This window comes from Odontesthes bonariensis, chromosome 7 (assembly GCF_027942865.1).
Source record: "Odontesthes bonariensis isolate fOdoBon6 chromosome 7, fOdoBon6.hap1, whole genome shotgun sequence".
In the NCBI taxonomy this organism is placed as follows: domain Eukaryota; kingdom Metazoa; phylum Chordata; class Actinopteri; order Atheriniformes; family Atherinopsidae; genus Odontesthes; species Odontesthes bonariensis.
Genome location: NC_134512.1, coordinates 17137659 through 17161695, shown reverse-complemented (window position 1 = coordinate 17161695; position 24037 = coordinate 17137659). Strand labels below are relative to the sequence as shown.

The window sequence follows — 24037 nt, the reverse complement described above, 5'->3', positions numbered from 1 at the left end:
ATCAATAATCTTTCTTGTTATAAACCATTAATCATCTTAAGGCATCTAACTACCTTCATGGTGAACCCCCACTGATGTGGCAGAGCATCTTTTCTGTCCACTAAGTTAGGTAAAAATAAGAGTCCAGGTTACAGAATTAATTTAAGCTTTTCCTCTTTTTAGAGAATTTAGTTTATCAAATTATCTTTTAATATCATAAATTTTAACTTTTAATTAACTTTTAAGTTTTCTAAAAATGCTTTCAGGACATTTGAGGAATGATTACAGTGTTGGCTGGGATGTATGCTGTATGATTTTAGGTCTGGCTCCTCCCAGCAGAGTGAGGGAGGGAGTGGTGACAGAGTCATCCATTGAGCTGCTTTGGGATCCAGCAAAAGGCCAGGCTCACAGCTATGAGGTTGTCTGCCTCAACTGTGTCCACTCACTTAAGGTAGAGAGCAACAAAAAATAAGATAAGCTACGCATTTTTTTTTCTCACCTATTTTGAAAGCAGGTCTGTTGAAGTTCATGTTTGATGTTTCAATGGATAAATGATTGAGTAAGAATTGTTTGAACCCACACAGATGGCCACTGAATAGCCTTCAGCAAGGCAACAATCAACAGTTTCAGGCTTGCTATGGGGACTTGTTTGCCTGCTTTAATGTACAACACATTAATTTATGGACAAATGCAATCCCCAACCCCCACTAATTAATGCTGTTGCTGTAAGAATTGTAATTTTAAACTTAGTAAAGCTTTTTGCTCATTTGTTTTATGTGCTACAGGTGCAGAAGGTGTTCAGTCAGAGTGCTGTGTTTTCTAGTCTTACTCAGGGCTCACTCTATCACTTTGCTGTACGGACAGAGAAGGAGTCCTTCACTGACAGTTCGCCTGTCATAATCAATATCACTGCAGGTAAACACACACATACACACACTCGTTCAAGCACTTCTCTGTCTTTCATTCCTAACATGCATTGTTTTGTGATATGGCAGCTCCTGCCCCAGTGGAGGTCTCTCTTGTCAATAAAACCTCATCATCCATATGCATTAGTTGGACTACAGCCAGGGGACTGCTGAACACACTCATCCTGTCAATCAAAAATAGAACATCCATTCAGGAAGTGATTATTGCCAATCCGGAACCCAGGTCAGCCTTACATTTGTCAGCCACAACACAAATTATTATGAGCCTAGACCTACCATAACCAATCATAGCTTTTGCTTAAAAGCTCTGACAGCTGAAGCTATGTGTGTTCACAGATCATACAGTTTTGAAGGGCTTGCTCCTGGAAGTCCGTACACTGTTGAAGTCATTACCACCTGCGGAGAAAGACGAAGTAAACCCGCTACTTTAATCCTCCATACTAGTGAGTTAACATGTATGCAGTGTGCGGCACCGAATATTGACTGAATAATTGCCCTCATGAGCACATGTTTAAGAGAGAAGCAGAAAATCAATTTTGATTTTAAAAAGGAGGACATAGATAGGCAGAGGCAAGCAGAAATGTAAATTCAACCTCGAAAATATTACCATCACCTTTAAACTGAGGAAAAAAATTAGATTTTTTTTCAGGAATGCAAGTTTCTGGGAAAGCAAACATATGATTGAAATTATGCATTAACGTATTACAGTAATGTGATACTTACAGGTATAAACATCATAGGTTTTTATATATCCAGTGGCCGTGGCTCAGTGGTTAGGTGGCAGTCCACCTCCTTGCCACAGCTGAGGTGCCCTCGAGCAAGGCACCCTTAACCCCATGCTCCCTGGGCGCTGTTATTGGCTACCCACCGCTCCCGTGTATGGTATCTGTCTCAATGAGTGTGTGACCGTGTCCACGTGTGTTCAACAGGTGCCAACCTGGATGGGTCAAATCTGGAGGAGTAATTTTATGTTAACATTTGTGTGTACATGACAATAAAGTAATCTTAATCTTAATTTTTTACTTAATATTGATTCTTTAAGTAGCCTAATTTTCCTTTTTTTCTGGGAGACATTACAGGTAAAAATGTAAAAAAAAATATCCAACAAATATTAAAATTAAACATCCCAACTGATTACTACTTTGCCTACATGATGGAAGTAATCAGCTGGGAAATTATCATTACCTAATGATAATTTCTGCTTCATAAGTCATCTCAGTGCTTTTTCAGCTCCAGCATCTCCCCCCCTGCAGATTCAAAGTGAACCAATGACCCAATAACATATAATTTGGTGTTAATATATGGTACCACATACTTATGAGTTCCTTTTCTCCAGTACCAGACAGGCCACAAGAAGTTAATCTTTCAGAGCAGGCAGTGACGTCCGTATTTGTCTCCTGGAGACCACCACCGGGACAGGTAGAAAAGTACAAGGTAAGACGTACAAGCGGCTGTATCTGTCCAGGTTCACATAAACAGAAAAAGACAAAACAATATAATATATTATCAAGCAGTTATGACTTCTAGACAGATGTGCATACTGGCATGTATCCATGGCATTTGCCTTGCAAACACATAATTTAAAACACTGTATAATAATAGGATGCCACTTACATCAGTTTCCGCACTAACAAGGTGGTTACTTAGCAACTGCTGCTGGCACACCAAGGATTTGGTTACAACCTTTGAAAGATATATGACCCTCAGAGCCTGAGCCAGGAAGAATGACCAAGCACATTACAATCACTCACAGTTAAATATAACAAGTTCAAAGTTATGGATATTCAGAACATACTGAATATAGGATACACTAAACCAAAATGTTTTGTATAGTCACTGTCTTTGATTAAAAAGTTTGAAGACTAAGAATCATTGTGTTGTGTTTTGTCAGCTTCTTTTCGGCCTGCTGTCAGTGGACAGGAAGTCATGGACTGAGGTGCTTGTTCAGAGCACAAGCTATGAGTTCAGGGATTTGATCCCGGGTTCAGACTATGGGGTCAGTATTCAGAGTGTGATGGGGTCAGACACCAGTCAGACAGCAAACAGAGAATTCAGCACAAGTAAGAGACTCAAACACTAAAACACATCGGCCGAAATGTTGCTGCTTGTTATGCTTCCTCAAAATATTAAAATATAATTCCTTCAAAACATGAGACTAGGCGAAAGAATTGCTGCAAATTGTGTTATCTGCACTTTTTTTTTTTTCAATTTTTTGGGGCTTTTTATGCCTTTAATGGATAGACAGTTGGAGAGAGACAGGAAGCAGGGGGCAGAGAGATGGGGAAGACATGTAGCAAAGGGCCGTCCGGTGCGGGACTCAAACCGGGGCCAGCTGCTGCGAGGACTGTAGCCTCTGTACATGGGGTGGCTGCTTAACCCACTACGCCACCGACTGCCGTTATCTGCACTTTTAAAATGATATGTATATCTTTCAGGTCCAGCAGGATTGTGTGCTCTTCATTTAAAAAACATGAACTCTTCGTCTGTTGCTGTGAGCTGGGACAGAGCACCTGGAGAGTTTGACTTCCACAGAGTCACTGTGACCAATGCTTCAGTCACAAAAACACTTATAACACCAAAAGAAGAGCGGGCTGCCGTGGTTACAGGTCTGCTGGACGGCTGCAGCTACAACGTGAGCACTGAGAGAGTGAGAGGATTGACAGCAGGAAAAGCTGCCTTTCTGACTGTAACCACAGGTAGATGAGATTACAAGGGCTACTACACAGGTCAACAGCTCTTTTATTCCCACCTGCCCTCATCATGTCTTCATTAAATTACAGAAACTTTCCCCTTATCTCTAACTCTGTTTCTCCTTTTCCTTTTCTTCACGAGTGCCAACCCGTGTCCAAGAGGTGCGTGTGGTGAATGTATCTGCACGTGCATTTTCGCTACGCTGGAAGCAGGCAGTGGGGTGTGTGGATCATTACCAAGTGAGCTTGCAACCAAACCATGGAGAAGTCACATTTTACCCTGCGCATGACGGATACATTCAGGTACACAAGTGTTTAGGACTTGGACAACAAGTACATTTTTACCAGAATTTCATCAGTGCACTGACCTTGGAGCTGCCTGCCTCCATTTTATCTCAGTTAATTGAGCGCACATTCTCAAACGTACAGTAGCTCTCCTCCCATTCAAACAAGTCCCACCCAGCACCAGCTCTTCCTGGCTGCCAGGTGTCCAATACCCCCGAAACTGTAACCTTACACACACACATGCACACACACTCACACACACACAAGTTGAGTAATAGATCTCATTATTTATTAAGTTTCCCTCATGAGCTCAACCCTGAATCATTCATTTGCTTAGGCAGCTCTCCCAAGAGAGGCATAGAGACAAGTGGAAGAGCGGTAGCCTTGTGCTAATGATAGGATTCACTGCCCTAACTTGCAAACCACTAAAATTTTGGAATATCAACAGACCAAGATTGTTATCATCCAGTGCCTGGACGACTAACCCTGTAAACTTTTTTCATGCCAATAACTTCTAGACGTAGAGTCACTCTCAAACTGCTCAGTGGATTACCTTTAAACAGCTGCTAACCTTTATGCAACAAACTGGATGCAGATATACTGGTGCCAACTCTAACCTGCTGTGACTAAACTAAACTTAACCCTGCCCAGCATGGCCTTCTTCTCAGTCATCCTGTTGCTCACATTCTGCCTTGGACAGGTGCACTCACAGGTAAGAACTGCCTCTGCATATCTGGCACTTGACCACATATTGCTCATATACATATACATATAGAACATCAATGCACTAATCATTCAGGCTGTTCTTGTATAAAAGAGTGTACATGCAGCCAGATAACTCAAAAGAACAAGCTGTTTATGTTGCGTGCATGTACTCCAGATACAGACTGATCATATTTCAGAAGGTAACTTAGGGTATCAGCAGGCTGCCACCACGCAAAACATTAATGGCCCAAACACAAACTCATGCTAAAAGACTGCAGTCTATAATACATAATCTGTCTCATAGACATAAAGATACAGACAAGTGCAACCACAAGCTGTCTTTTACTCATTTCCACCCACCATAATGTTTGTACATGATGACTAAGTGTAGAGTCCAGAGTGGTTGTAATTCCTTAATAATATAATGTAGCAAAATAAAGTAGCTGAGAGATATTTAGCTTTTTTTAATTGTTTGACTGCCAAATTTTACATAACTTTGTGAAGAGGTTAAAAGAGGCCACGAGTACTGTCTGTTGAATTTTTTGGGCAGATTCAGATCACTTCCTTTAAAACCTGTGAAGTTGGACATTGGCCATGGAGAAAGATCACACTCTCAGAGTACTCTTCTTGTTTCTCCCTGGAGCCCTGTGAGCTGTATCTGGCTGTATATGCCATTTTTCTAAGGTTTCCAAGAATGGCACATTTACTGAGGAGCCTGGCCAGTAGTTAACAGTTACATTTCTTGTGTTTCATTTCTATTGCAATAGATTTTAATTACCTTAATCTGAAAATGTATGTACAGGTTTAGTAATATCACTGTCACTGATCTTCATTTATAAGGTGGCTATTAGCTCTCTTATTCTCAGTTTTGAAAAGGTGGAAGTAGAAATGCAAATTTTTGCTGGAGGTTTTCAAATTTTATCCTACTGCAGGTATACAGATTAAGAGAGTTACTATGTTTCAGAAATCTCCCAAGTGTCTCCTTGCTGTTCATCATTGCATTAAATATTTATAATATGTACAATAATTTAGAATATAAGACCAGTAGTTGTGACCCTGAGCTTAAATGAGAGTACTAATTGTTGTGAGTAAAATACATACAGGCAGTTTCCTACAAAACATCCCCTAACAGCCAAGGTTACCAATACTGTAACTTAAAATGCATGACAGTGAGCACGTTTGAATAAATTTAAAAAATTGAAACATCCATCCTACTGCAATTGTCAATAGAAAATTAAAAAATTCAGCCAATTTCCTTTTGAACATTTTTCCGTTGTACATTTTAAGCCTTTAAAAACGTATAAGGATGACCTGTGGTAAAAGGTATAACAAGCAGGAGAGAACGTCTTGGTCAGAAACCATGCACCTCTGCAGTACAACCACCCCATCATTAGGAAGCCCCTACATTTCAGTTGAAAGAGAGTCTACTAAAATAATGGGCTCTTTCTTTGCCCCTGATCCACCTCATCAGCGAGTTTCATGAGATTCCATTTTATGAGAAACCAAAGGAACAATAATCAGATACACCTGTCGCTGCTTTCACAATGGTTGAAGAAAAACAGAGCCTAAACAAAGATGATGCTATAAATACTATGTCTTAAATTAAATGGTCAAACATCAGAAGTTTTATCATTGATATTACACATTTAAATACCATTTAAAACCCATCAAACATAAATACATTTGGAACACAACATATGGCGTCGACAAAGAGGAGCGTCAGCTGTACGGTCTTAACATTCCCGATGAGAGTTTGTGTCTGCACTTGTGTGTGTTGTGAGCAGATGTGTTTTGTTGTTTCCACAGGTTGATGTGGTGAATGTCAGTCCAGGGACACAATACACAGTGACAGTCACAGCAGCCTCCTCTTCCAATATCAGCCCTGGGGTCAGCCGCATGATCAATACCAATAAGAGTGGTGAGAAGTTCACAAACACTTGCTGTTTTTGTTCGTGTGGGGGCTTCAAGTACAGTCGTGCGCTCCCCTACTCTGTACCCTGCTGTTTCATTTAGTCACTGTATATATATGGTTCACACACACACACACTGAGGAAAACGATAGAGCAAAGTAGGAGAGTGGGTGTGTGTGTGTGTGTGCATGTGTGTGAATGTGTATACTTCCTTCACTCTTTAATTCCTTTTAGGTAACTCAAGCCTGGGCTTTTGAACCAGTGGATGAATGGGTCTGCAGTGAATGTCAGTGAAATGCCACTGCTGTGTGAAGCCTTATTCATCAGGATTCAGACTAAAACGCAGTCATGCAGGCCGCATACACACTACACGATCCCACTCATGCACACATTTGGAGGACCTGTCTACCAAAGACAACAGTACTGTTCTTCAAATGAAACTTGTGCTTGTAATGGTTCTTGTGAGTTTTGATACCATAAGTATTAATCAGAAGATTTAAACCAAATCCTCCTTATTGAAGGTATTGTACTAAACAGACTGAAAAGATGGACTAGGACCGAGGAAATATGTTGAAGCCACTGAGACATCATTTGGCTTGGGTACTGGTGGTTAACACACAACTGTTTGTTGAGCTGTACTGGGCAATACCTGATCTTTGGTTGGTGGTGTTTACCTCACTCTATCATACACTTCCCTCTTCTTTTTAGTTTCAGGTCCCCCTTTAGGCTTGGAAGGAGAAGCTGTTGGTTCTAATGGTATTCTGCTCTCCTGGACCATGCCAGCTGATGCAAACAATATCGATGGATATGTCATCAGGTAGTTTTTTCTGCTGTACATGTTGAAATATAACATTTCCAGCGATGGAAAAAGCATACAGATCATTTACCAGAAGATCAGCCAAAAGTTATGCTCTTTATGCTTATTTGTCATTTTCACTATATCTCAGGATCATTACCTCTTATGCAGACTCTGTAAGCAACATTTTAGTTATTTTTCTAGATTGGGTTTTTCTTTTTTTTATAGGCATCATATGTAGCAGGCCAACTGTAAAGCAATCTACATGTATTAATCACATACATTTGTAAACTTATGAATGGATTGTAAGGTAACTTGAAAAAGTTCAACTTTCCCCAACCTTTTGGTTAACTTATAAATAGCCTGATAATTGATTTCTGCTTAAACAATTAAAGACAACTTTGAGGACAAAATCCCAAGAAAATCCAAAGACTTGGGTTGATGTTGGATGCTAATATTAGTCAAACTATGGTTGTGTATAACCTCCACACTTTATTTTAGTTCTATGCTAGAGTCAGATTACTGTATAGTCAATGGTCTCCACTCTTCTGTGTGTTGCTCTGTAATGGTAAAGTGTTCACTGGTAGTAAAGATTTGCAAAGAGGTAGCAAAAATTAAGAATGATGAGCCCTGGAGCATATTTGCCTCACTGATTTCCATATCTATTTCACTGCACTAATAGGAGCAAAAGCTTGGGTTTCCTTATTCGTGATTAGCGGAACAGAATGTTTGTACTTTACAACTACTACAAATTCTACAGTCCCAGATTCTCTGTATTTTTGCAGCAATAATACCATCATACAGTAGAGTTGAGTTGTGTCTAGTCACTGTTTGGCTACTAAGCATTTTTACAAGACTAGAGAACATTTTTATTGTTGTGTTAGTCTGACCAAATCAGACTTTTAAAATACATGCACTGTAAATATGTTGGTCCAGCTGAGATTGTACAAAACCAAGCTTCTGAAAACCAGATGAACACACTCGGTAAAGTGGTTGGAGATTTAATCATTGCTGCACGCATACACTGGACTAGGCTTAAATGGGCCCTGGTGCTCAGCACATGGTTCAGAGGTGAATGTTTTTGCATCCTTCTGTAAAAACAGTAAAACGTAAGGGTATATTGATTGAGCCAAATTTCTGAAAAACTGCGCTCACATATTTTTCTTACTTGATTTATCAGATGTCTGAATGCATCAGAAATGGTAATTGAGCTGGAGCCAGTTACTACTACATGTGAACTTGTGCTTAAAGCATTTCCAGTGTTGTTCTGCTCTATTAAAATCTTGACTTCATAACCACAGCCTTATCTGACAAAATCACCATTTAAGTAATTTAATAACAACTTTTGTGTCGTAAATTGGACTACAAGTCAACTTGATTAGTAACTGTTGTAAATTCAGATAAACAATTCAAATAAAAATTTCTTAGAAAGTTTCTTAAAATGATAAGAAATAAAGGATGCTGTGTAATTCTGACAATTTTCTTCCTGCAGATGTGACAGGATACAGTTCTTGTCTAAAATGATCCGAATAGATTTGTTTTAGTACTCACCGCATCAGGCTCAACAAAACACTAAACAAAAAAATGCAGTAGGTTGATATGATATTATTTCTATTTTGTAGGTACAAGGAGGTGTGTCCCTACCCCGATCCCTCTTTCACACAGGTGACCAAATACCTGGACATACCAGAGACTCTCCTCACTGACTTTACCTCAGGTTCTACATATCACATTGAGGTAAGATAAACAATTTAAAAATTTATGATCCAAAGTTTGATTGTTATCGAAGAACAGCTTATAGAGACTTTCTTTGATGAGCTTACACAAAAATTTGTTAAAACATATACACAACAAATACAAAACAGTCTATAAAACTGTTGATATAGGGGTAACTTAATCTTAATGGATTTACTCAATAGATTCACAGCCAAGCACCAACAATTCATTGTGTGTTTCATAACAAACATTCCTGGAAACTGTCTTGTCATGTGGATGTGACAGTGATCCCACTGGACCAGACTATTCTCTAGATCGGGCTGAATGCTGGTAATTGATCCTGACTGCATTATTGATTAAGTAAACAGATCTATGAATCAACACGGGCTCTTTCCACTGTCTGTTGTCACTAAGCTTGAATGCGATCATGCTTATTAGTTTTCGGAATCCATTAACCCACAATGACCTTCATACAAATGGACTTTGATGGACTGGCACACTTGCTGATTATCGCTGCGCTTTCTGCAGTTGTCTGTGAGTGTGTGCTTATGCATGTGTGTTCATGGATCATATTACTGCATCCTCTCTGTGATTGGGTTGGCTCTTCGGTCCATGTACTCAGCCACACACAATTCTTTCTTGCTGGATCACCGATAGACCACAAAGCTTTTTGATACTCCTGAGGGAAATCTTGGTTGAGCTTTATCATTTTCATCTGATTTTTAATCAGAAAGAGATGGACAATGTATCATTCCTGTCCATACAAGCAAGGGCTGTGTTCTTAAAAAAAAGTGCAGCAATCTCCCCTCTTTCATCCTTTTTCAAGTTAGAGTATTCTGGCAATGATTATACAGTGGCTGAGATTAGCATGTGAATGGGATATGGTGACTGCTCTATTGAATGGGACATGAATTAATCATGAAGAAACCTAACAACTGTCTCTTTCTCTTTAGGTAGCGGCTACTTCTCCAGCCGGAATTGGAGCATTCAGCAAACCTTTATACATAAAGACAGCTGAGTCAGGTGAGTGGCCGTGCACAAGCACACGCCCCTGCAATCTGATCCCAACTTTCCAAATGAAATAAGTGTAATAACTTGCATTTGTGTACATTTCCTGCAGCCCCTGGCTTGGTGACCAATCTGACGGCTTACTCTCAGAACCACACCTTCGTTATGGTTACCTGGTTCCTTCCACACCGCATTAACGGCCTCATCACAAAGTTCGCTGTCAAGGCGAAACACGCTCGGACAGGGCAGACTGTCCGCACGCTGGAGGTCAATGCGGAGGACATCCTGATTGGAGCACTGCCTCACTGCAATGTACTGCATCATTGTCACTCTCTGTCTGGGTTGTAATTGAAATGCTGTGTTTCTGTCAGGATAATGAGTACTCATTAAAAGGTGGTCCTGTAAAGGTTTCCACAATTTATGTCATATGATTTTATGTGTCCAGGATGCAGCTGATATCCTATCACGTGCAACTCTCAGCCCCTTGGAGATAACAGCATCGTCCCCACCCATCACCCTATCTGCTGTGCCCCCTGCAGCCTCTTGGAGCGTGCCCATATCAGTAGGAGTTGATCAGCTGCGACCGTACACTGCCTATCTATTTGAGGTGTCTGCCTTCACCTCGGATGGAGAGGGACAGATAGCCTCCACTATGGTTCGCATGCCGGAATCAGGTGTGGGGGAAAAAAAGGAAAAAGCTTTTATATTTATGTGCAGTTTTTTTGGTTCTGTTTGTGTATTCATAGGTTATCAACATTTAGAGCATCTCTATACATATATGTTTGTGCATGACAGCTCCAGAAGATCCACCGCAAAACCTCTTTATGCTGAATATGACATCCAGATCAATTTCTGTGTCTTGGAGTCCTCCGAGCATCACCACTGGAAGGTTCACCTACATGATCTACCTTTACGGACCTACAGGTTATTGATATTAATACTATAGGACACGCCAAAGCATTCTTTAGAACAAATAATTCATACAATTGTTTCTCTTTTTCTTTTTTTCCAGGATTTTTGTATGAAAACAGCACTTTGGACACCCGCTTTGCTTTTGCTGGTTTAACACCCTACACAAGGTATAGAATAGCTGTCCGAGCAAAAGCTTCAGGAGAAGTGGGTCCAGCTGCAGAGGATGTCATTATTACACCTGCTGAAGGTGAGCACATTAATAATGTAAAGTTCTACTAGATCTATTTGCATTTGAACAAATCTCCAACAATACTTTTAGGACTAGTGCGAGATGTTTCTTCCTGCTAAAAATGAGTTTTTTTTCTTTCCACCATCGCCTGGTGCATGCTCAGGACAGGAGACTGGATTGAACAGAAGTGATCTAGACAATTTTTTTTTGTAATTGGCTTCGTGTGAATTGGACTATTTGGGAATTTATTGAACTGGAATTGACCGGATTATGACTGTATTACAATAAAATGGATTGTAATTGGCTTGAATTGGGCTGTATCTTGAAGTGAACTGAACTGAAGTGATTTAAATTTAAATTTAATAGGGCTATAAACAAGCTCAACACCACATGTAAATCATCCTAAAATTGTGTTTGGAGTCTGAGTGTTTTTGTGTGTAACTCTGTTTATGTGACTAGCACCCAGTGCAGTGCAAAACCTTATGGCCATAGCTGAGGATTCGGTTTCAATTCGTGTGAGCTGGAGAAGCCCAGCCCAGCGCAATGGTCCCATAATCCAGTACAGACTGCACGTCCTGGTGGACAACACCCTGCTGCAGGACATCTCGCTCATTGCAGAGGTAAGGCTGATGTTACTGTCGCTACAGCTTTATATAACCAACATGATTACTTGTGTCACAGCTCAGCATTGTTAAAAATTCGCTCAGTCTTGTTGAAAATGTTGGGTTGAACTGAACTGTCAATCGTGAAATAAACTTAACAGACATATCAAGGATAAATGATCCTGTTTACTTGATTTGTGTGTAAATTTTGAAAAAATAAAGCTTATAGCTCTGATAGACACATGCACAATCCTGTCACAAAATAAGGGGAGCTGTCAAAATAATGGAAAGCTCTGTCATTCTATTTGTCAGCATGATTTAATATTACAAAGACAACTATAGCCTGAAGGATCAACACATTTAAACAAAATTAAACATTTTTCAACGGTGAAACGCTTTAAAAAGTCTGAAGTTTGACCAACAGGAACAATGAGTTGCATATGACTACATTTTGCAGGTGCTATATCCACTTATACTGTATATCCACCTTAATTGGAATTATTTAAAAAATATCACCATCTGCAACCCATGAGCAGATGTCTGCTGTCCGTTGTCAAGACAGGACTGATTGAAACAATTGTCCTTTACTGGAGTACTTTCTTTTTATGCACTCCTTGAGATTTTACTTGTAGTCCACTATATTTGTTTAACATTCTAAGTTACCTTTTTGCACGTAGGATAATGTAACAACTTTTTCTAATGACATGTAGAACAATTCTTACAATAAGAAGGGTAGTCAGGGTAACATTTCAGATTTTTGTTTTAAATGCTATACTTGATTGTGACTGATTCCCACAAATGCTCACACATTTTTTTTATCTCACTCCCAATATTATAGAGTCAATGAGAAAACTAAAAATAAATTGGTGTATCAGACCTTTATCTTTTTTTCTTCTTTCCTCTCCTATTTGTCATCTTAAGACTTGTTAGATTTATCTGTTGTCCCTGAGTATGAAATGTGATATACCGATAAACAGATAAACCACGAGCGGCTATAACATTATCATGCTTCTTAGCTGTGATGCATCAGTATTAATAATCGGATGACACTATATGAAAGAATGTTTTTATCATCACATTGCTGATATTAAGTTGTGCATTTATGTATTTTTACTTCTGTAGGAATTTCCATTCTGGACTTTTAACATCTCTATGCATCTTTTGCATCTCTATACTGATTATTTTCCTATAGCAGATCATCTGAGCACTTATTCCACCAACTCTGTCTACTACTGTCCTCTCTGTTATTTAGAACAGATGACGCAAAATAATTTAGAAACAGTGCCATTCTTTCTTTCCTCAGAACACAACTGGTTTATATGAGGATAAAACACTTCCTCCTGACAGTCCTGGGATGCGTAAGAGAACTGCTGAACTCAGTCTGATCACATCTCCTCCGGCTTTCACAGCAATCATTGCAGACCGCACACTGCCTGCTGGCATGATTGCTTCCAGCTTCACACGCTCAGGACGTAGCGTCACGGATCACATTGCGAACACTGATGCTCAACCAACCATTGACCCAATGGCCACTGACAGGCCCAGCCCTGATTATAACTCACAATCTTATAGCAACACCCAAACTTCTGACAATGCAGTCTCTAGGACTTCTGCTTTTTCTGTTACCTCTATGCCACATGGCACACTTCCAACATGGCTGACAGACCAATCACATACAGAGGAGGTGACCTCAGACACTTCTACTATTGCATTGACAGCCCAGCTGCACTTGTCCACGCATGATGCTTCAGTTACAGGACACTTCTCAACACGCAGTGCAGCAGTGTCACGAACTACAGGTGGGGCAGCACTAACTGTAAACACTGCTTCTTCTGGCTTTGCTTTCCTTTCACAAGGATTGTCAACAAAAAAAGAAAAAAAACAGGTGCTTGTAAATTCTGTGTGTGCATATGTCTGTATGAATGCCTCAGGTGTAACAGTGAGGGAGGAGGTAGTGGACGTTTTATCTGAGGAGTTGTCTTACTTGGTGTCAGATCTGAGTCCTTTCACTGAGTACAAGTTCAGGGTCACTGCTTCCACCACAGTGGGAGAGGGCCCTGCCACAGATATCACTGAGAAGACCAGTGAGCAAGGTGAGTGGTCACGTTATACTTACAGTTACTTTGTAACTTAAAGCAGAACGAAAAACTGTATATAAAAAGTCTCACCTTGTCAGCAGTAATATATTGTTCTGTTGTTTTCTAGTCCCCAGCTCTGTGCTTGAAGTGTCCTATCAAAACATCAGCTCTACCTCTATACTGGTGAGCTGGGTTCCACCACTCAATCCCAATGGACGGATCACTCATTACACTGTTTATGGTCTTAAACTACAAAGTAATCAAGCCCTAAAGTGGGTCACTAACACAACAAGCATATTGATATCAGGTAGAGTTTATTCTGAGTACAAAAGTATACAACCCAGTTTACATTTCTTATGCAATTGCAATTGCAAAATGTAATATTAAAGTCTCCAGAGTAAATGTATCTTGTTGAATGTTTTCTTCTCTCTTGTAATGTGTAGATTTGGAGAAATACTCTGGCTATAAGCTATGTGTAGCTGCGTCTACAGCTGTAGGAGAGAGCTCCCTGTCAGAAGAGGATGACATTTTTGTTTTCACCTCAGAGGACGGTATGAGCTGACCGCAGAATATATATACATGCAGAAAAACAAAGGTTAAAGCAATTATTTGGCTTTCACTGATGGGAGAAAAGGAATTGGTGATATATAGAGCCCGTGTAGAGTATCGACGGTCACACCAATAATACACTTCACCTAAGCTCCATCAAGAATTTATTCTCAGAATGTCATATATAGAGCATTTGTATTTATGTGTTTTCATGCTTAATTGTACTTGTTTCATTTGAAAACTTGACATTTTGCTGTCCATGCGTCTTACAGAGCCTGACTCCCCCCCTGAGAACCTCACTGTGGTAGAAACCAGTTCTTCAAATGCCATTCTAACCTGGTCTGAACCGGAAAAAGCTAATGGGGTGATCCAGTACTATGAGGTCTTGTATGAGAACGAATCCTACTCTGCCATGATGAACACCACCTCTAACAGAGTCACTCTCATCAATCTGAAGCCATTCTCCTATTACAATGTCTCTGTGAGGGCATACACGCGTTATGGCTATGGCAACCAAACATCAGACACATTATACCTGCTGTCTGGAGAAGATGGTGTGTTAAAGAATGTGGCCACATTCACAAATACACACATGTGAAAGCCCTTATGATGAATATCAACTGTCTCAACTGCATTTCTGCTCTTTAATCCATCTACAGTTCCAGGCAGTCCTCCATATGGCCTCTCCTATGAGTCGGTCAGTCCTAGTGTGGTGAACGTGACCTGGCAGCCTCCTCTCCTGCCTAACGGAGTCATTAGTCACTACAGCCTGGAGCTCTGGAACTCTACCCACTACTTGAACCTCACTTCACCGATCAACTTTATCCACATCACGCATCTGAGGAAGTATGCACAATACCGCGTCATGGTTCAAGCCCACACTCGAGCTGGGTCGGGAAACTACAGCAGCGAACCACTCAACATCACCACACTTGAGGATGGTGAGACGAACGGGTGGGGGAAAGAGAAAAGGGGAGGGTTTCTTTTCAGTTTGAGGACACAGTTTATTTATATCACAATTGCATAATAAGTTCAAAGGGCATCAGATTAAATCTGACTTTCCTCCTGTCCTTTCCTCCACAGTAACATCTTTCTGTCTTAAGCTCATACTAATGACGTTACATCACAGGTTGCCCATCTCACGTGATGCTTGTGTCTTCTATCAGGACGGAGAGGCACAAATCCCATTGTCAGTTATTACAACTAACAGACCTTTTTCTTTTCAGAGCAATATTTTGTTCATCTCTTGGCATCTTCCTGGGGTCCATCAGAGTCTCTGACTTGCACAATATTTCTTAACCATTCCGTTTTCAGTTCATATAGATTTTATAAGGCATCCTAGTTCTGTGTTACCGGAAAAATTTTCTCCTGCATCTCAGCTCCAGACACACCTCCTCAGATTCTCCTTGCCAGGAAGTTGTCTGATTATGAGGTAGAATTGTCATGGGAACCACCCCTTCAATCCAATTCAGACATCCTCTATTACGTTGTCCGAGTTTGGTGAGTTTGGAAAGCTTCTTCAGTCGTCTGTTTGAAGTAAGAATTTTGAAAATAAAAACACACATGTAATTCAGCATTAAATGATTCCGCTCTTTGTTAGGAATGAAACCACTGAGCTGTGGCAGAATGTGACAGAGACGTCTGTGGTTATTAATGTGGACTCAGAGAGTCGCTACAATGCCTCTGTCTCCAGCTGGACCAGACTGGGAGATGGAGGAGTGCTGATCTACATCAGCTTCACCACCACTGAAGCAGGTATTGGATAACTATTTTTGAGAGGTTTTGACAGTTGGCCTGACATCGCATACAAAATAAAATTGAACTCTTATAATGTTGTTTTTGTAAGTTGCATCGTGAATCTGTCCACTTTTTTAGAACCGACTGACCCACCGCAGAATGTGACTCTTGTAAACGTGACTGCTTCCTCTATCACCTTGATGTGGTACCCACCCACTGAACCCAATGGGATTATTGAACACTACACTATTTACTACAGTGATAACAACACTGTCACAGCACAGGTGAGGCACAAATATACTGTTTTTAGTATATGCAGTCAGGTTACATATTAAAGCTGTTCTGTTAAATGTTTTACATGATTGGATCAGATAACTATGAAATGAAAGTGAAAATAGTGATGATTCTATTCTATTGTTCAACCTCTCTCTTCCAATCATTTTTACAGCCTTTGCCAAATTGATTTGGTTTGGTCTGACCTGCAACATTCCTGTTGGGTTTATTCATTAGTCATTAACTCGTTTTCTGCATCAGGCAGCTGTTTGTACTAAAGGAAAAAAAGGCTGCACTTCAATGGAAACATAATAAAATCAAAGATCGGTGTGATGTAGAATTCAAATGGCTGTAAGAAAACTCAAACTCAGTCTACGATGCGTCAGTGGATGTTTTTGATGCAAATATGTTGTGGTCATATTACAAAATTCTGTAAGTGGCATATCTTAGATACGATGTATTCACCCTGTGTGTTCTTCTAATTCATGCTGGGTATATAAACATGGACAACTCTGAGAAAATGTTACAAAGGTTTCTCATATTCACCCCCTGGTCTACTTTAGATGCACAGTAAGTTGATTTGACTGTGAGGGATTGTGAAAAAAATTTAATTAAATTAAAGAAAAACTATAATGTTGTAACACTGTGTTTTTTTAGTAATCATCATAAGCTGTCATTGTGTATGGTTGTTACTGCTGGCAGGAATTACCTCCCATATCTGTGTTACAGCGGACCTGAGGAAGCCTCTTACTAAACACACTCCATTGTTTCAATAATTTGTTACATTCAGTGGGGTTACATGGCACTGAAAGGATCGGATAATTGGCTAAATTACAATAAGATTGAGTTATTAAGTGCACGTAGACACCTTAACCTGACAAAAAATTGTATCGGATTACTTGCGATCAGATTAAAACCCTGAGATAACTCGGTTGAAAGTCAAATTAAACCTGTTTGCAGACGGGTGAAGCACATGGTGAATTAGACTTTGCGTTCTGCGCATGCTCGAGATTTTTTCCCGTGGTCGTGAATCGGAAGTCGGAAGAGACGATATTACAATTGTTGTTGCCGTCAGAAAGAAACAAACAACGCGATGGAGAATTGTGCATCGCGTTTGTGCAATAAGCAGCTCATCACAAACAAAATGTAGAGGGACGTACCTTCATCTTGCTCTTCATTCACCATTTTCTCGAATGCCTGAGTTTGATTTGATTCATTCGCCGCCATGTCTCCAAGGATAAATACCCATGCTCAACTCATTCTTATTGTAATTTAGCCAATTATCCGATCCTTTGTACCATGTAACCCCACTATGTGCAGCATTCTTCATCACAGTGAGGTGACTCCAGAGCCGTATCCCGGCACAGAGCCAGCCTTCTTTATCCATTTGTTGAGTTTCTTTGAACCGCTGGCAGAAAGCATTTTCCACCACAAACTTATACAAGATCTATTAAACATTGTTTCCTTACTTTTCAGAGTAGACGGTTCAGTGTATCTTATGCTAAAGGATTCAAAAGAAAGAGCTGAAGCATCTTTTCTCAACATTTACAGAATTCAACCCTTTCAATCATGGCAGCCAAAAAAGGGGGGACACTCATTTAGAAATCCTCCTAAAGTGAAAAAAAAATAATAATAATAATATTTTTTTTACCTCAATTTTACAATATGACACATTAAGTACATATAACTGTTTCATTTCTGATTCTTCATGGTGTTAACATGGAATATGACAAACTTTATTATTCATAATCCTGTATTTGTGATCATTTAAATCATTTAGATTATGTATGAACAGCTGTGTCTAATTTCTCATCAGCCATTCAGTCAGCCCCAATAGTCTTTATCTGTAGACATCCTGGTTTCCATTGGACCAATATAAGGTTTTCACATATCAAACACACAAACTGAAAAAAACAGAATCAACCTGAATACTCGAAAGAATTCCCTCATAACCAACATTCTAGTGCTCATGTAGACGCAGTCATGGTTTAGGGTCTACTTCCAACCAATTCCAGGTACATCCATATGGTTTGTGGTGAACAAACACTTTACTCCTCATGTAAAGAATTAGATTTTTCTTTCGTTTCTCACCCATCTGCCTGTGTAAAAATAACCCAAAAACTTTTTCTCCACAGAGAGTTCCTGTTTCAGACTTACCCCTTACCCCTCACGCCTTACCTGATTCACCTTTTGTCTACACTCTGGCTCAACTGATTGGGGGCAATGACTACACTTTGTGGATGACTTCCAGCACTATACAGGGTGACGGAGGGGTCCAGTCCAAGACATTAACACTGCTCTTGCCCGAGGACGGTCAGTCAGACACACAAAAACACCAGCATTCATATATCAACAAAATAAGATCAAGTAAAAGTATCCACATAGGTGTTAAATACAACACATAATTGTTGATAAAAAGTAGATATAATCCTACAGAGTCTTACTGGAGGGCAAGTCTGCACACTTTTTTCAAATCTCCTCTTACCTTGAAATAAAATGACATAAAAACTCTGCGATTGAAAAAATAGCTTCCAGCCTATCAGTGACAGGAGATAACTGTCCGTCTGAATAAAAGGTGGGCTGATATTGAGCTTTAGAGACAGCCAATTCCTGCATGATGAAAATTGTGAGAGATTAAGAAAGAAACGCAGAGAAAAACTGAAACAGACCAAAGGACCACTTACAATTTGATTACTCACAAAAAAACTAATCCTGACAAGCTTTGAAAAGGTTCATGCTACTTCGTACTACTGTGGCAGTGTTGCAGTGGCAGTTGAAATTTGCAGATATGCATGTATTATTTAGTTGTACTTCTCGTTGTGCTTATTAAAGATAAGGGTTAAAGCTGATCTCTAGGTTTTTATGTGATTTTGGAAAAAATGGTGTAGACAGCCACCACAAGCTTTGTCGCATACAGTCTATATTTTTACATAGTAGTGCTGTCAAAACAATTAATCAAGATTAATCGCAATTATGATTTTAACCGCTTGACTCCAACCTTCTTAAAAGGGACAGCTCAGCTAGTTAAAGTACAATTATACTGAGCACATGTGCATAAAAAATGTATTTAGTTGGCATTTAAACAGATTTTAAAATAAGTTAAACTTGTGATTAATTTATTATTAATTGCGATTAACTACAAAGAGTCATGCGAATAATTTTGATAAAAATGTAAAAATTGTCGCTTGCAAACGATTAATCATTTGACAGCACAAGTTCACTGCCATTTCTATGTTCTTGGTATCATTTTGCTTGTGACATATTCTCAGTCTCTGAATGATTACTGCTCATACTGACCCTGTATCTCTGCCTGTGCTCTAGCTGCTCCACTATCAGCCAAGCACCGGACCTCCAGGGCACCTTGTCTCTCCCGCACAGCCGAGCCCAGCAGGGGCTCACTCCCCTGGGCTCAGACCCCACACACACCTGGCCCTCTATAGCCAGTCATTTATGTTGTGGATTTCTCAAGTTTGATTCCCCCTTTCCCCGCTGTCTCCACTTTTTTCTATTCTGTATGATGTGCAGCATTTCCAGATGGGCTGAGAAGGACAGGATGAGTATTTCTTTTCATCTTTCTCTCTTACAGTCCCATACTTTCAATATTCAAAATTTCCTAAGTATCTCTGTGCATTTCACATTTGTCTGTTGATTTTATGTGGTAATGTGACTGTTCACAGTTCTGTTTTGCTGTTTTTTTTCCATACTCATGATATAATTTAATATTTGTCTACATTATATGCTGTTGTTCATTTTGTTGATTACACCATTGCTGACAATAACAATGACCATTGCAGATATTGATGATAATAAGTATTTTTCTCTGTTTATTTTCCCTGAACTGTCAGTGTTTAAAAGTGACTGATGCTTTAAAAGGCTCACCTTATAGTGGGCTCACACATCAAGGCTTACAGTTTACCCAGTCCTGTCAGTAATGGTTGATAATAGTGACACATTTATTTTTGGTTCCTCCCTCAGTGCCAAGTGACCCCGTCTCAAATTTGACGGCTCAGATCTTCAGCTCCACTGCCATCATCGTGAGCTGGGATCCACCCACGGAACCAAACGGTCGTCCCTACTACCTGCTCACCTTACAAGAGGCTGGCATCTTCCCAAACATGACCAGCCAAGGGACTTCTGCAGTCAACAAGACTATCAAACATACCACATCCGACAATGTCTTCCTTTTCACTAGACTCAGGAAGTATTTTCCTTACATTCTGACTGTTACCCCAGCAACTGGTGCTGGCCCTGCCTACAACCAAACCAGCACAATGTACCTGAGGACAGACGATGACAGTGAGTTTAAAGGCACAATCTTTCACTGAGGTATAGCAATTATACATGTATCGTAACCTTAACACTTGTGTGGGCGTGTCTCTGTTTAGTTCCTAGTTCTCCACCGTTGCTGGTGACTACCAGGAACATATCTTCATCCTCTATCGCTGTGGTCTGGCAACGCCCTCTGGAGGCTAATGGGGAGATAACTGAGTACACCCTCACTCTGTCTGGTCCAGGTGGCTCCGACACAACGCAGACGCCCAACACCTCGGTCATCCTCACTGACCTACTCCCGTACACAGCTTACAATCTTACCATTATAGCTACAACACGTAAAGGCGCTGGACCTCATCTGCTGCTGCAGCTGCACACTGATGAAGGCGGTTAGTTTGCGAGCAAGATTAAAATTTCTTTATGGTCCGAATATGAGAGTACTTTATCACTTAGAAATGAATTCTTCTCAATCTCCCTGACTTTTTTTTTTCATTTCAGGTCCCATGTCCCCTCCCCATAATCTGACTATATACAATCAGACAGCAGTCTCTGTGTGGCTGAGCTGGGAGCCTCCTCTGGAGCCCAACGGAGTGGTGATAAAGTACGGATTCTGGATCCGAGACCTCATCACACACACCGTCACACATCGGGTACCGTTAATTTCACACACTAAAGCTGCTTCACAGTTGCAATAAGACACACACTCCACAGAACCACTCAGTATGAGTACACACAAGCGGTGGCTAATTTCACACCCCAGTTACCACTCAGCAATATTGTCACACTTAAATGCACGTGCACATACGTGTGTTGATACACAGATATTATCTTCTCTAGAAGTCAAGATTGGATGATTTAATCTTTTATGTATTTTGTATTTGGTTTTGTGTTTGAACAAATTTAGAATTCCTCTAGTTCATCAACCACTGAGTATCTGTCAGGCTTCAGGCCTCATAGCTCTTATGAGATCAGCGTCCACAGTTACACCAGAGTGGGACATGGGAATCAGTACAGCAGCCCTGTGACCTTCACAACAAACGAGTCAGGTAAAGCTCACGCTACACACTCATACATGACATGCAGTAACACAGATTCAGGTTTCTGCCCACAGTTCAGGGTTCAAGTTATGTTATTTTGGGGTCTATACTTTAACTGTAGAGAAAAAATGAATATTTTTTCATATGGTTCAAAAGGCACTACAGCATCTTTTGTCACACTCTGTCTGAAATTCTCCCTTTCAGTCCCTGTATCTTTAAGACCCAAAACGCCCCGTCTGCTCTGACTAGTCAGCTGATTGGTCAAAAATGGCAGTAAGTGATGCAGCTGCTCATGATATGTTTTTTGCCAAACGAGAAGCAAATAATAACCAACTAAGCAGCATGAAGCAAATGTGTGTCAAGGTGATAAAGACAAGTAAGCCAATGATATCCAACTCCACGAGTGTACATGCCTGCTGACTGGAAAGGTGCCAATGACCTCTATCACCAATGATTTTAGATAGACGAGATAGACGATGTACCAGATGCCCTCAAGGTTGCTGTAGTTAAACCCTTACTGAAAAAACACAACCTTGACACATCAGTTTTAAATAATTTCAGACCCATCTCAAATTTACCATTCCTTAGTAAAATCCTAGAAAAGTTGTGTTTGCACAAGTAAATTAGCCTGGAAAACCAGCGCCAACTGCTGGACGGCAAAATGTTTTGCCTGCGGTTGGGTCTGGCCTCGATCCACTTGTCATTTTGAAAATACTGCCCTGAATCTGGCAGATGGCAACTAAACCAATCACAACGCAGAGATGTGTTTTGAATCAACGCGGGCGGGCCAGAGGGTTCTGAGGGAGTGACGACAGAGCAGTGCGACGTTGGGCAGTGGAAGCGAACATAGACAAGCGAAAGCACAACAAGAAAGATGGCGGCGGCAATGGAACAGTGCTCGTTTGATTCAGCCTTGGCACACAGCCATTATAACGAACAGCCTTGCCACTCTCTATTAAGCCCCATTGTACCGGCTTTTTGGCTGCAGTTCCACCAGAATTCCACTGGGAGCGTCGGTGGAGACCAGAATGAATGGGGCCCAATGGAGCTAGATGCTACAAATGGTCAGTTTCACCTAAGTCTCCTCAAGAGCGCTCAGATTTGAATGTAGTTTCTGAGAGCTCAACATGGGTTTCAAGTAAAAAATCAACTGAACGAGTACATATATCCCTTTGATTTCTTACTGGTTGGCTTCTTGTTGTCCACAACGCGCTAGCATTGTGCTAATGACAGCTGGTCGACCAGCTATGTATGACGTCATATACACTTCAAATCCTTTTTTTAAGCAAATGAGTGGCTCTAAAAATCTAAAACTCAGCCATGGGTATTTTCTAAACACCCTCTTTCGAAAACAACATTCGAATTACTAGAGAAAAAATTATATCTTGAGATAAGGGCACGAAAGGGCGTATAGCTCCATAGGACTCCATTCATTCTGGTCTCCAAAATTGGGCGCCCCACGTGGAAAGAGGGTGGAACTGCAACCAAAATCGCCTCGTTGGAAACCGGAAATGCACCGTGAGTGGCGTATCTGTCCTATAGAATCTGTGCTTGGCATCAGTTTTGGAAGAGTCCCCTCCCACCAAAGCTTTCTGTCGCGCTTACTACGTCACAGTCAGTTGCGCTGATTGGTCAGAGCGTTGGCCTATAGGCACAGACGCGGTTTGAAAGACAACGGGTTGTGCTCATCAACAATGTTCCGTTGTATCCATTGATCGGTGCCAGACTAAATTAGACATCCAATCCATTTAGGCTGGTTTATCAGGCTACAAGTAAATGAATTTAAAAAAAATAATGAGGTGTTTGATAAATTCCAATCAGGTTTCAGATCAGGTCACAGCACTGAAACAGCTCTGGTCAGAATAGTAAATGATCTCAGAGTTAATGCGGATAGAAACCAGGTATCTGTCCTCCTTCTCTTAGATCTCAGTGCAGCTTTTGATATGGTAGACCTCGACATTCTTATAGATAAACTTGAAAATTGGGTAGGCCTTTCGGGAACAGTCCTACAGTGGTTCAAATCGTATCTTAGAGGCAGAAAGTTCTTTATTAGTCTGGCCGAGCATAGATCCAATGTTTATGATATAAATTATGGTGTCCCTCAAGGTTCAGTACTGGGTCCTCTACTGTTCTCTCTTTATATGCTACCATTAGGACACATTGTTAAAAAACATGGAGTCAGTTATCATAGCTATGCAGATGACACGCAACTCTATATCTCTGTTGAGCAAAATGATACAAGTGCTCTAGACAAACTAACATCCTACTTGAACAGCATCACTAACTGGATGAATGAACCAACTTGGAAATTTGTCTATACAAGTGAAGGATGA

The 24037-nt window shown here is 40.5% G+C and overlaps 2 protein-coding genes across 5 annotated transcripts in view; both read left to right on the top strand.

The window, feature by feature from the left end:
• LOC142383930 (phosphatidylinositol phosphatase PTPRQ-like) overlaps positions 1-24037 on the top strand; it is a 46409-nt gene that overhangs the window by 7006 nt on the left and 15366 nt on the right. For 2 of the 4 annotated variants that reach the window (XM_075469785.1, XM_075469784.1), the window contains exons 11-36: positions 300-430; positions 765-894; positions 975-1128; positions 1242-1348; positions 2242-2339; positions 2797-2965; positions 3341-3601; positions 3738-3898; positions 6392-6503; positions 7204-7312; positions 8914-9028; positions 9961-10030; positions 10128-10327; positions 10461-10689; positions 10811-10939; positions 11028-11174; positions 11616-11776; positions 13062-13851; positions 13964-14143; positions 14280-14387; positions 14658-14939; positions 15045-15326; positions 20371-20691; positions 20781-21056; positions 21166-21317; positions 21572-21713. In XM_075469785.1, coding sequence (XP_075325900.1) covers positions 300-430; positions 765-894; positions 975-1128; positions 1242-1348; positions 2242-2339; positions 2797-2965; positions 3341-3601; positions 3738-3898; positions 6392-6503; positions 7204-7312; positions 8914-9028; positions 9961-10030; positions 10128-10327; positions 10461-10689; positions 10811-10939; positions 11028-11174; positions 11616-11776; positions 13062-13851; positions 13964-14143; positions 14280-14387; positions 14658-14939; positions 15045-15326; positions 20371-20691; positions 20781-21056; positions 21166-21317; positions 21572-21713 — 5016 coding nt within the window. The remainder of the gene's footprint in view (positions 1-299; positions 431-764; positions 895-974; positions 1129-1241; positions 1349-2241; positions 2340-2796; positions 2966-3340; positions 3602-3737; positions 3899-6391; positions 6504-7203; positions 7313-8913; positions 9029-9960; positions 10031-10127; positions 10328-10460; positions 10690-10810; positions 10940-11027; positions 11175-11615; positions 11777-13061; positions 13852-13963; positions 14144-14279; positions 14388-14657; positions 14940-15044; positions 15327-20370; positions 20692-20780; positions 21057-21165; positions 21318-21571; positions 21714-24037) is intronic. The other 2 variants (XM_075469787.1, XM_075469786.1) reach the window with 2 other exon arrangements.
• On the top strand, positions 15741-20412 carry LOC142383932 (phosphatidylinositol phosphatase PTPRQ-like). The gene is made up of 5 exons (XM_075469788.1): positions 15741-15885; positions 15986-16140; positions 16261-16406; positions 18531-18708; positions 19717-20412. The coding sequence occupies exons 3-5, from the start codon at positions 16323-16325 to the stop codon at positions 19833-19835; spliced, it is 381 nt and encodes a 126-aa protein (XP_075325903.1). The 5' UTR covers positions 15741-15885; positions 15986-16140; positions 16261-16322; the 3' UTR covers positions 19836-20412.

Excerpts from the sequence above, each read along its gene's own strand:
- LOC142383932 (XM_075469788.1), top strand. The coding sequence starts at position 16,323 with ATGTGGTACCCACCCACTGAACCCAATGGGATTATTGAACACTACACT. Across the intron at positions 16,407-18,530 it reads ACAACACTGTCACAGCACAG|AGAGTTCCTGTTTCAGACTT; the intron begins GTGAGGCACAAA and ends TTTTCTCCACAG. Across the intron at positions 18,709-19,716 it reads ACTGCTCTTGCCCGAGGACG|CTGCTCCACTATCAGCCAAG; the intron begins GTCAGTCAGACA and ends CCTGTGCTCTAG.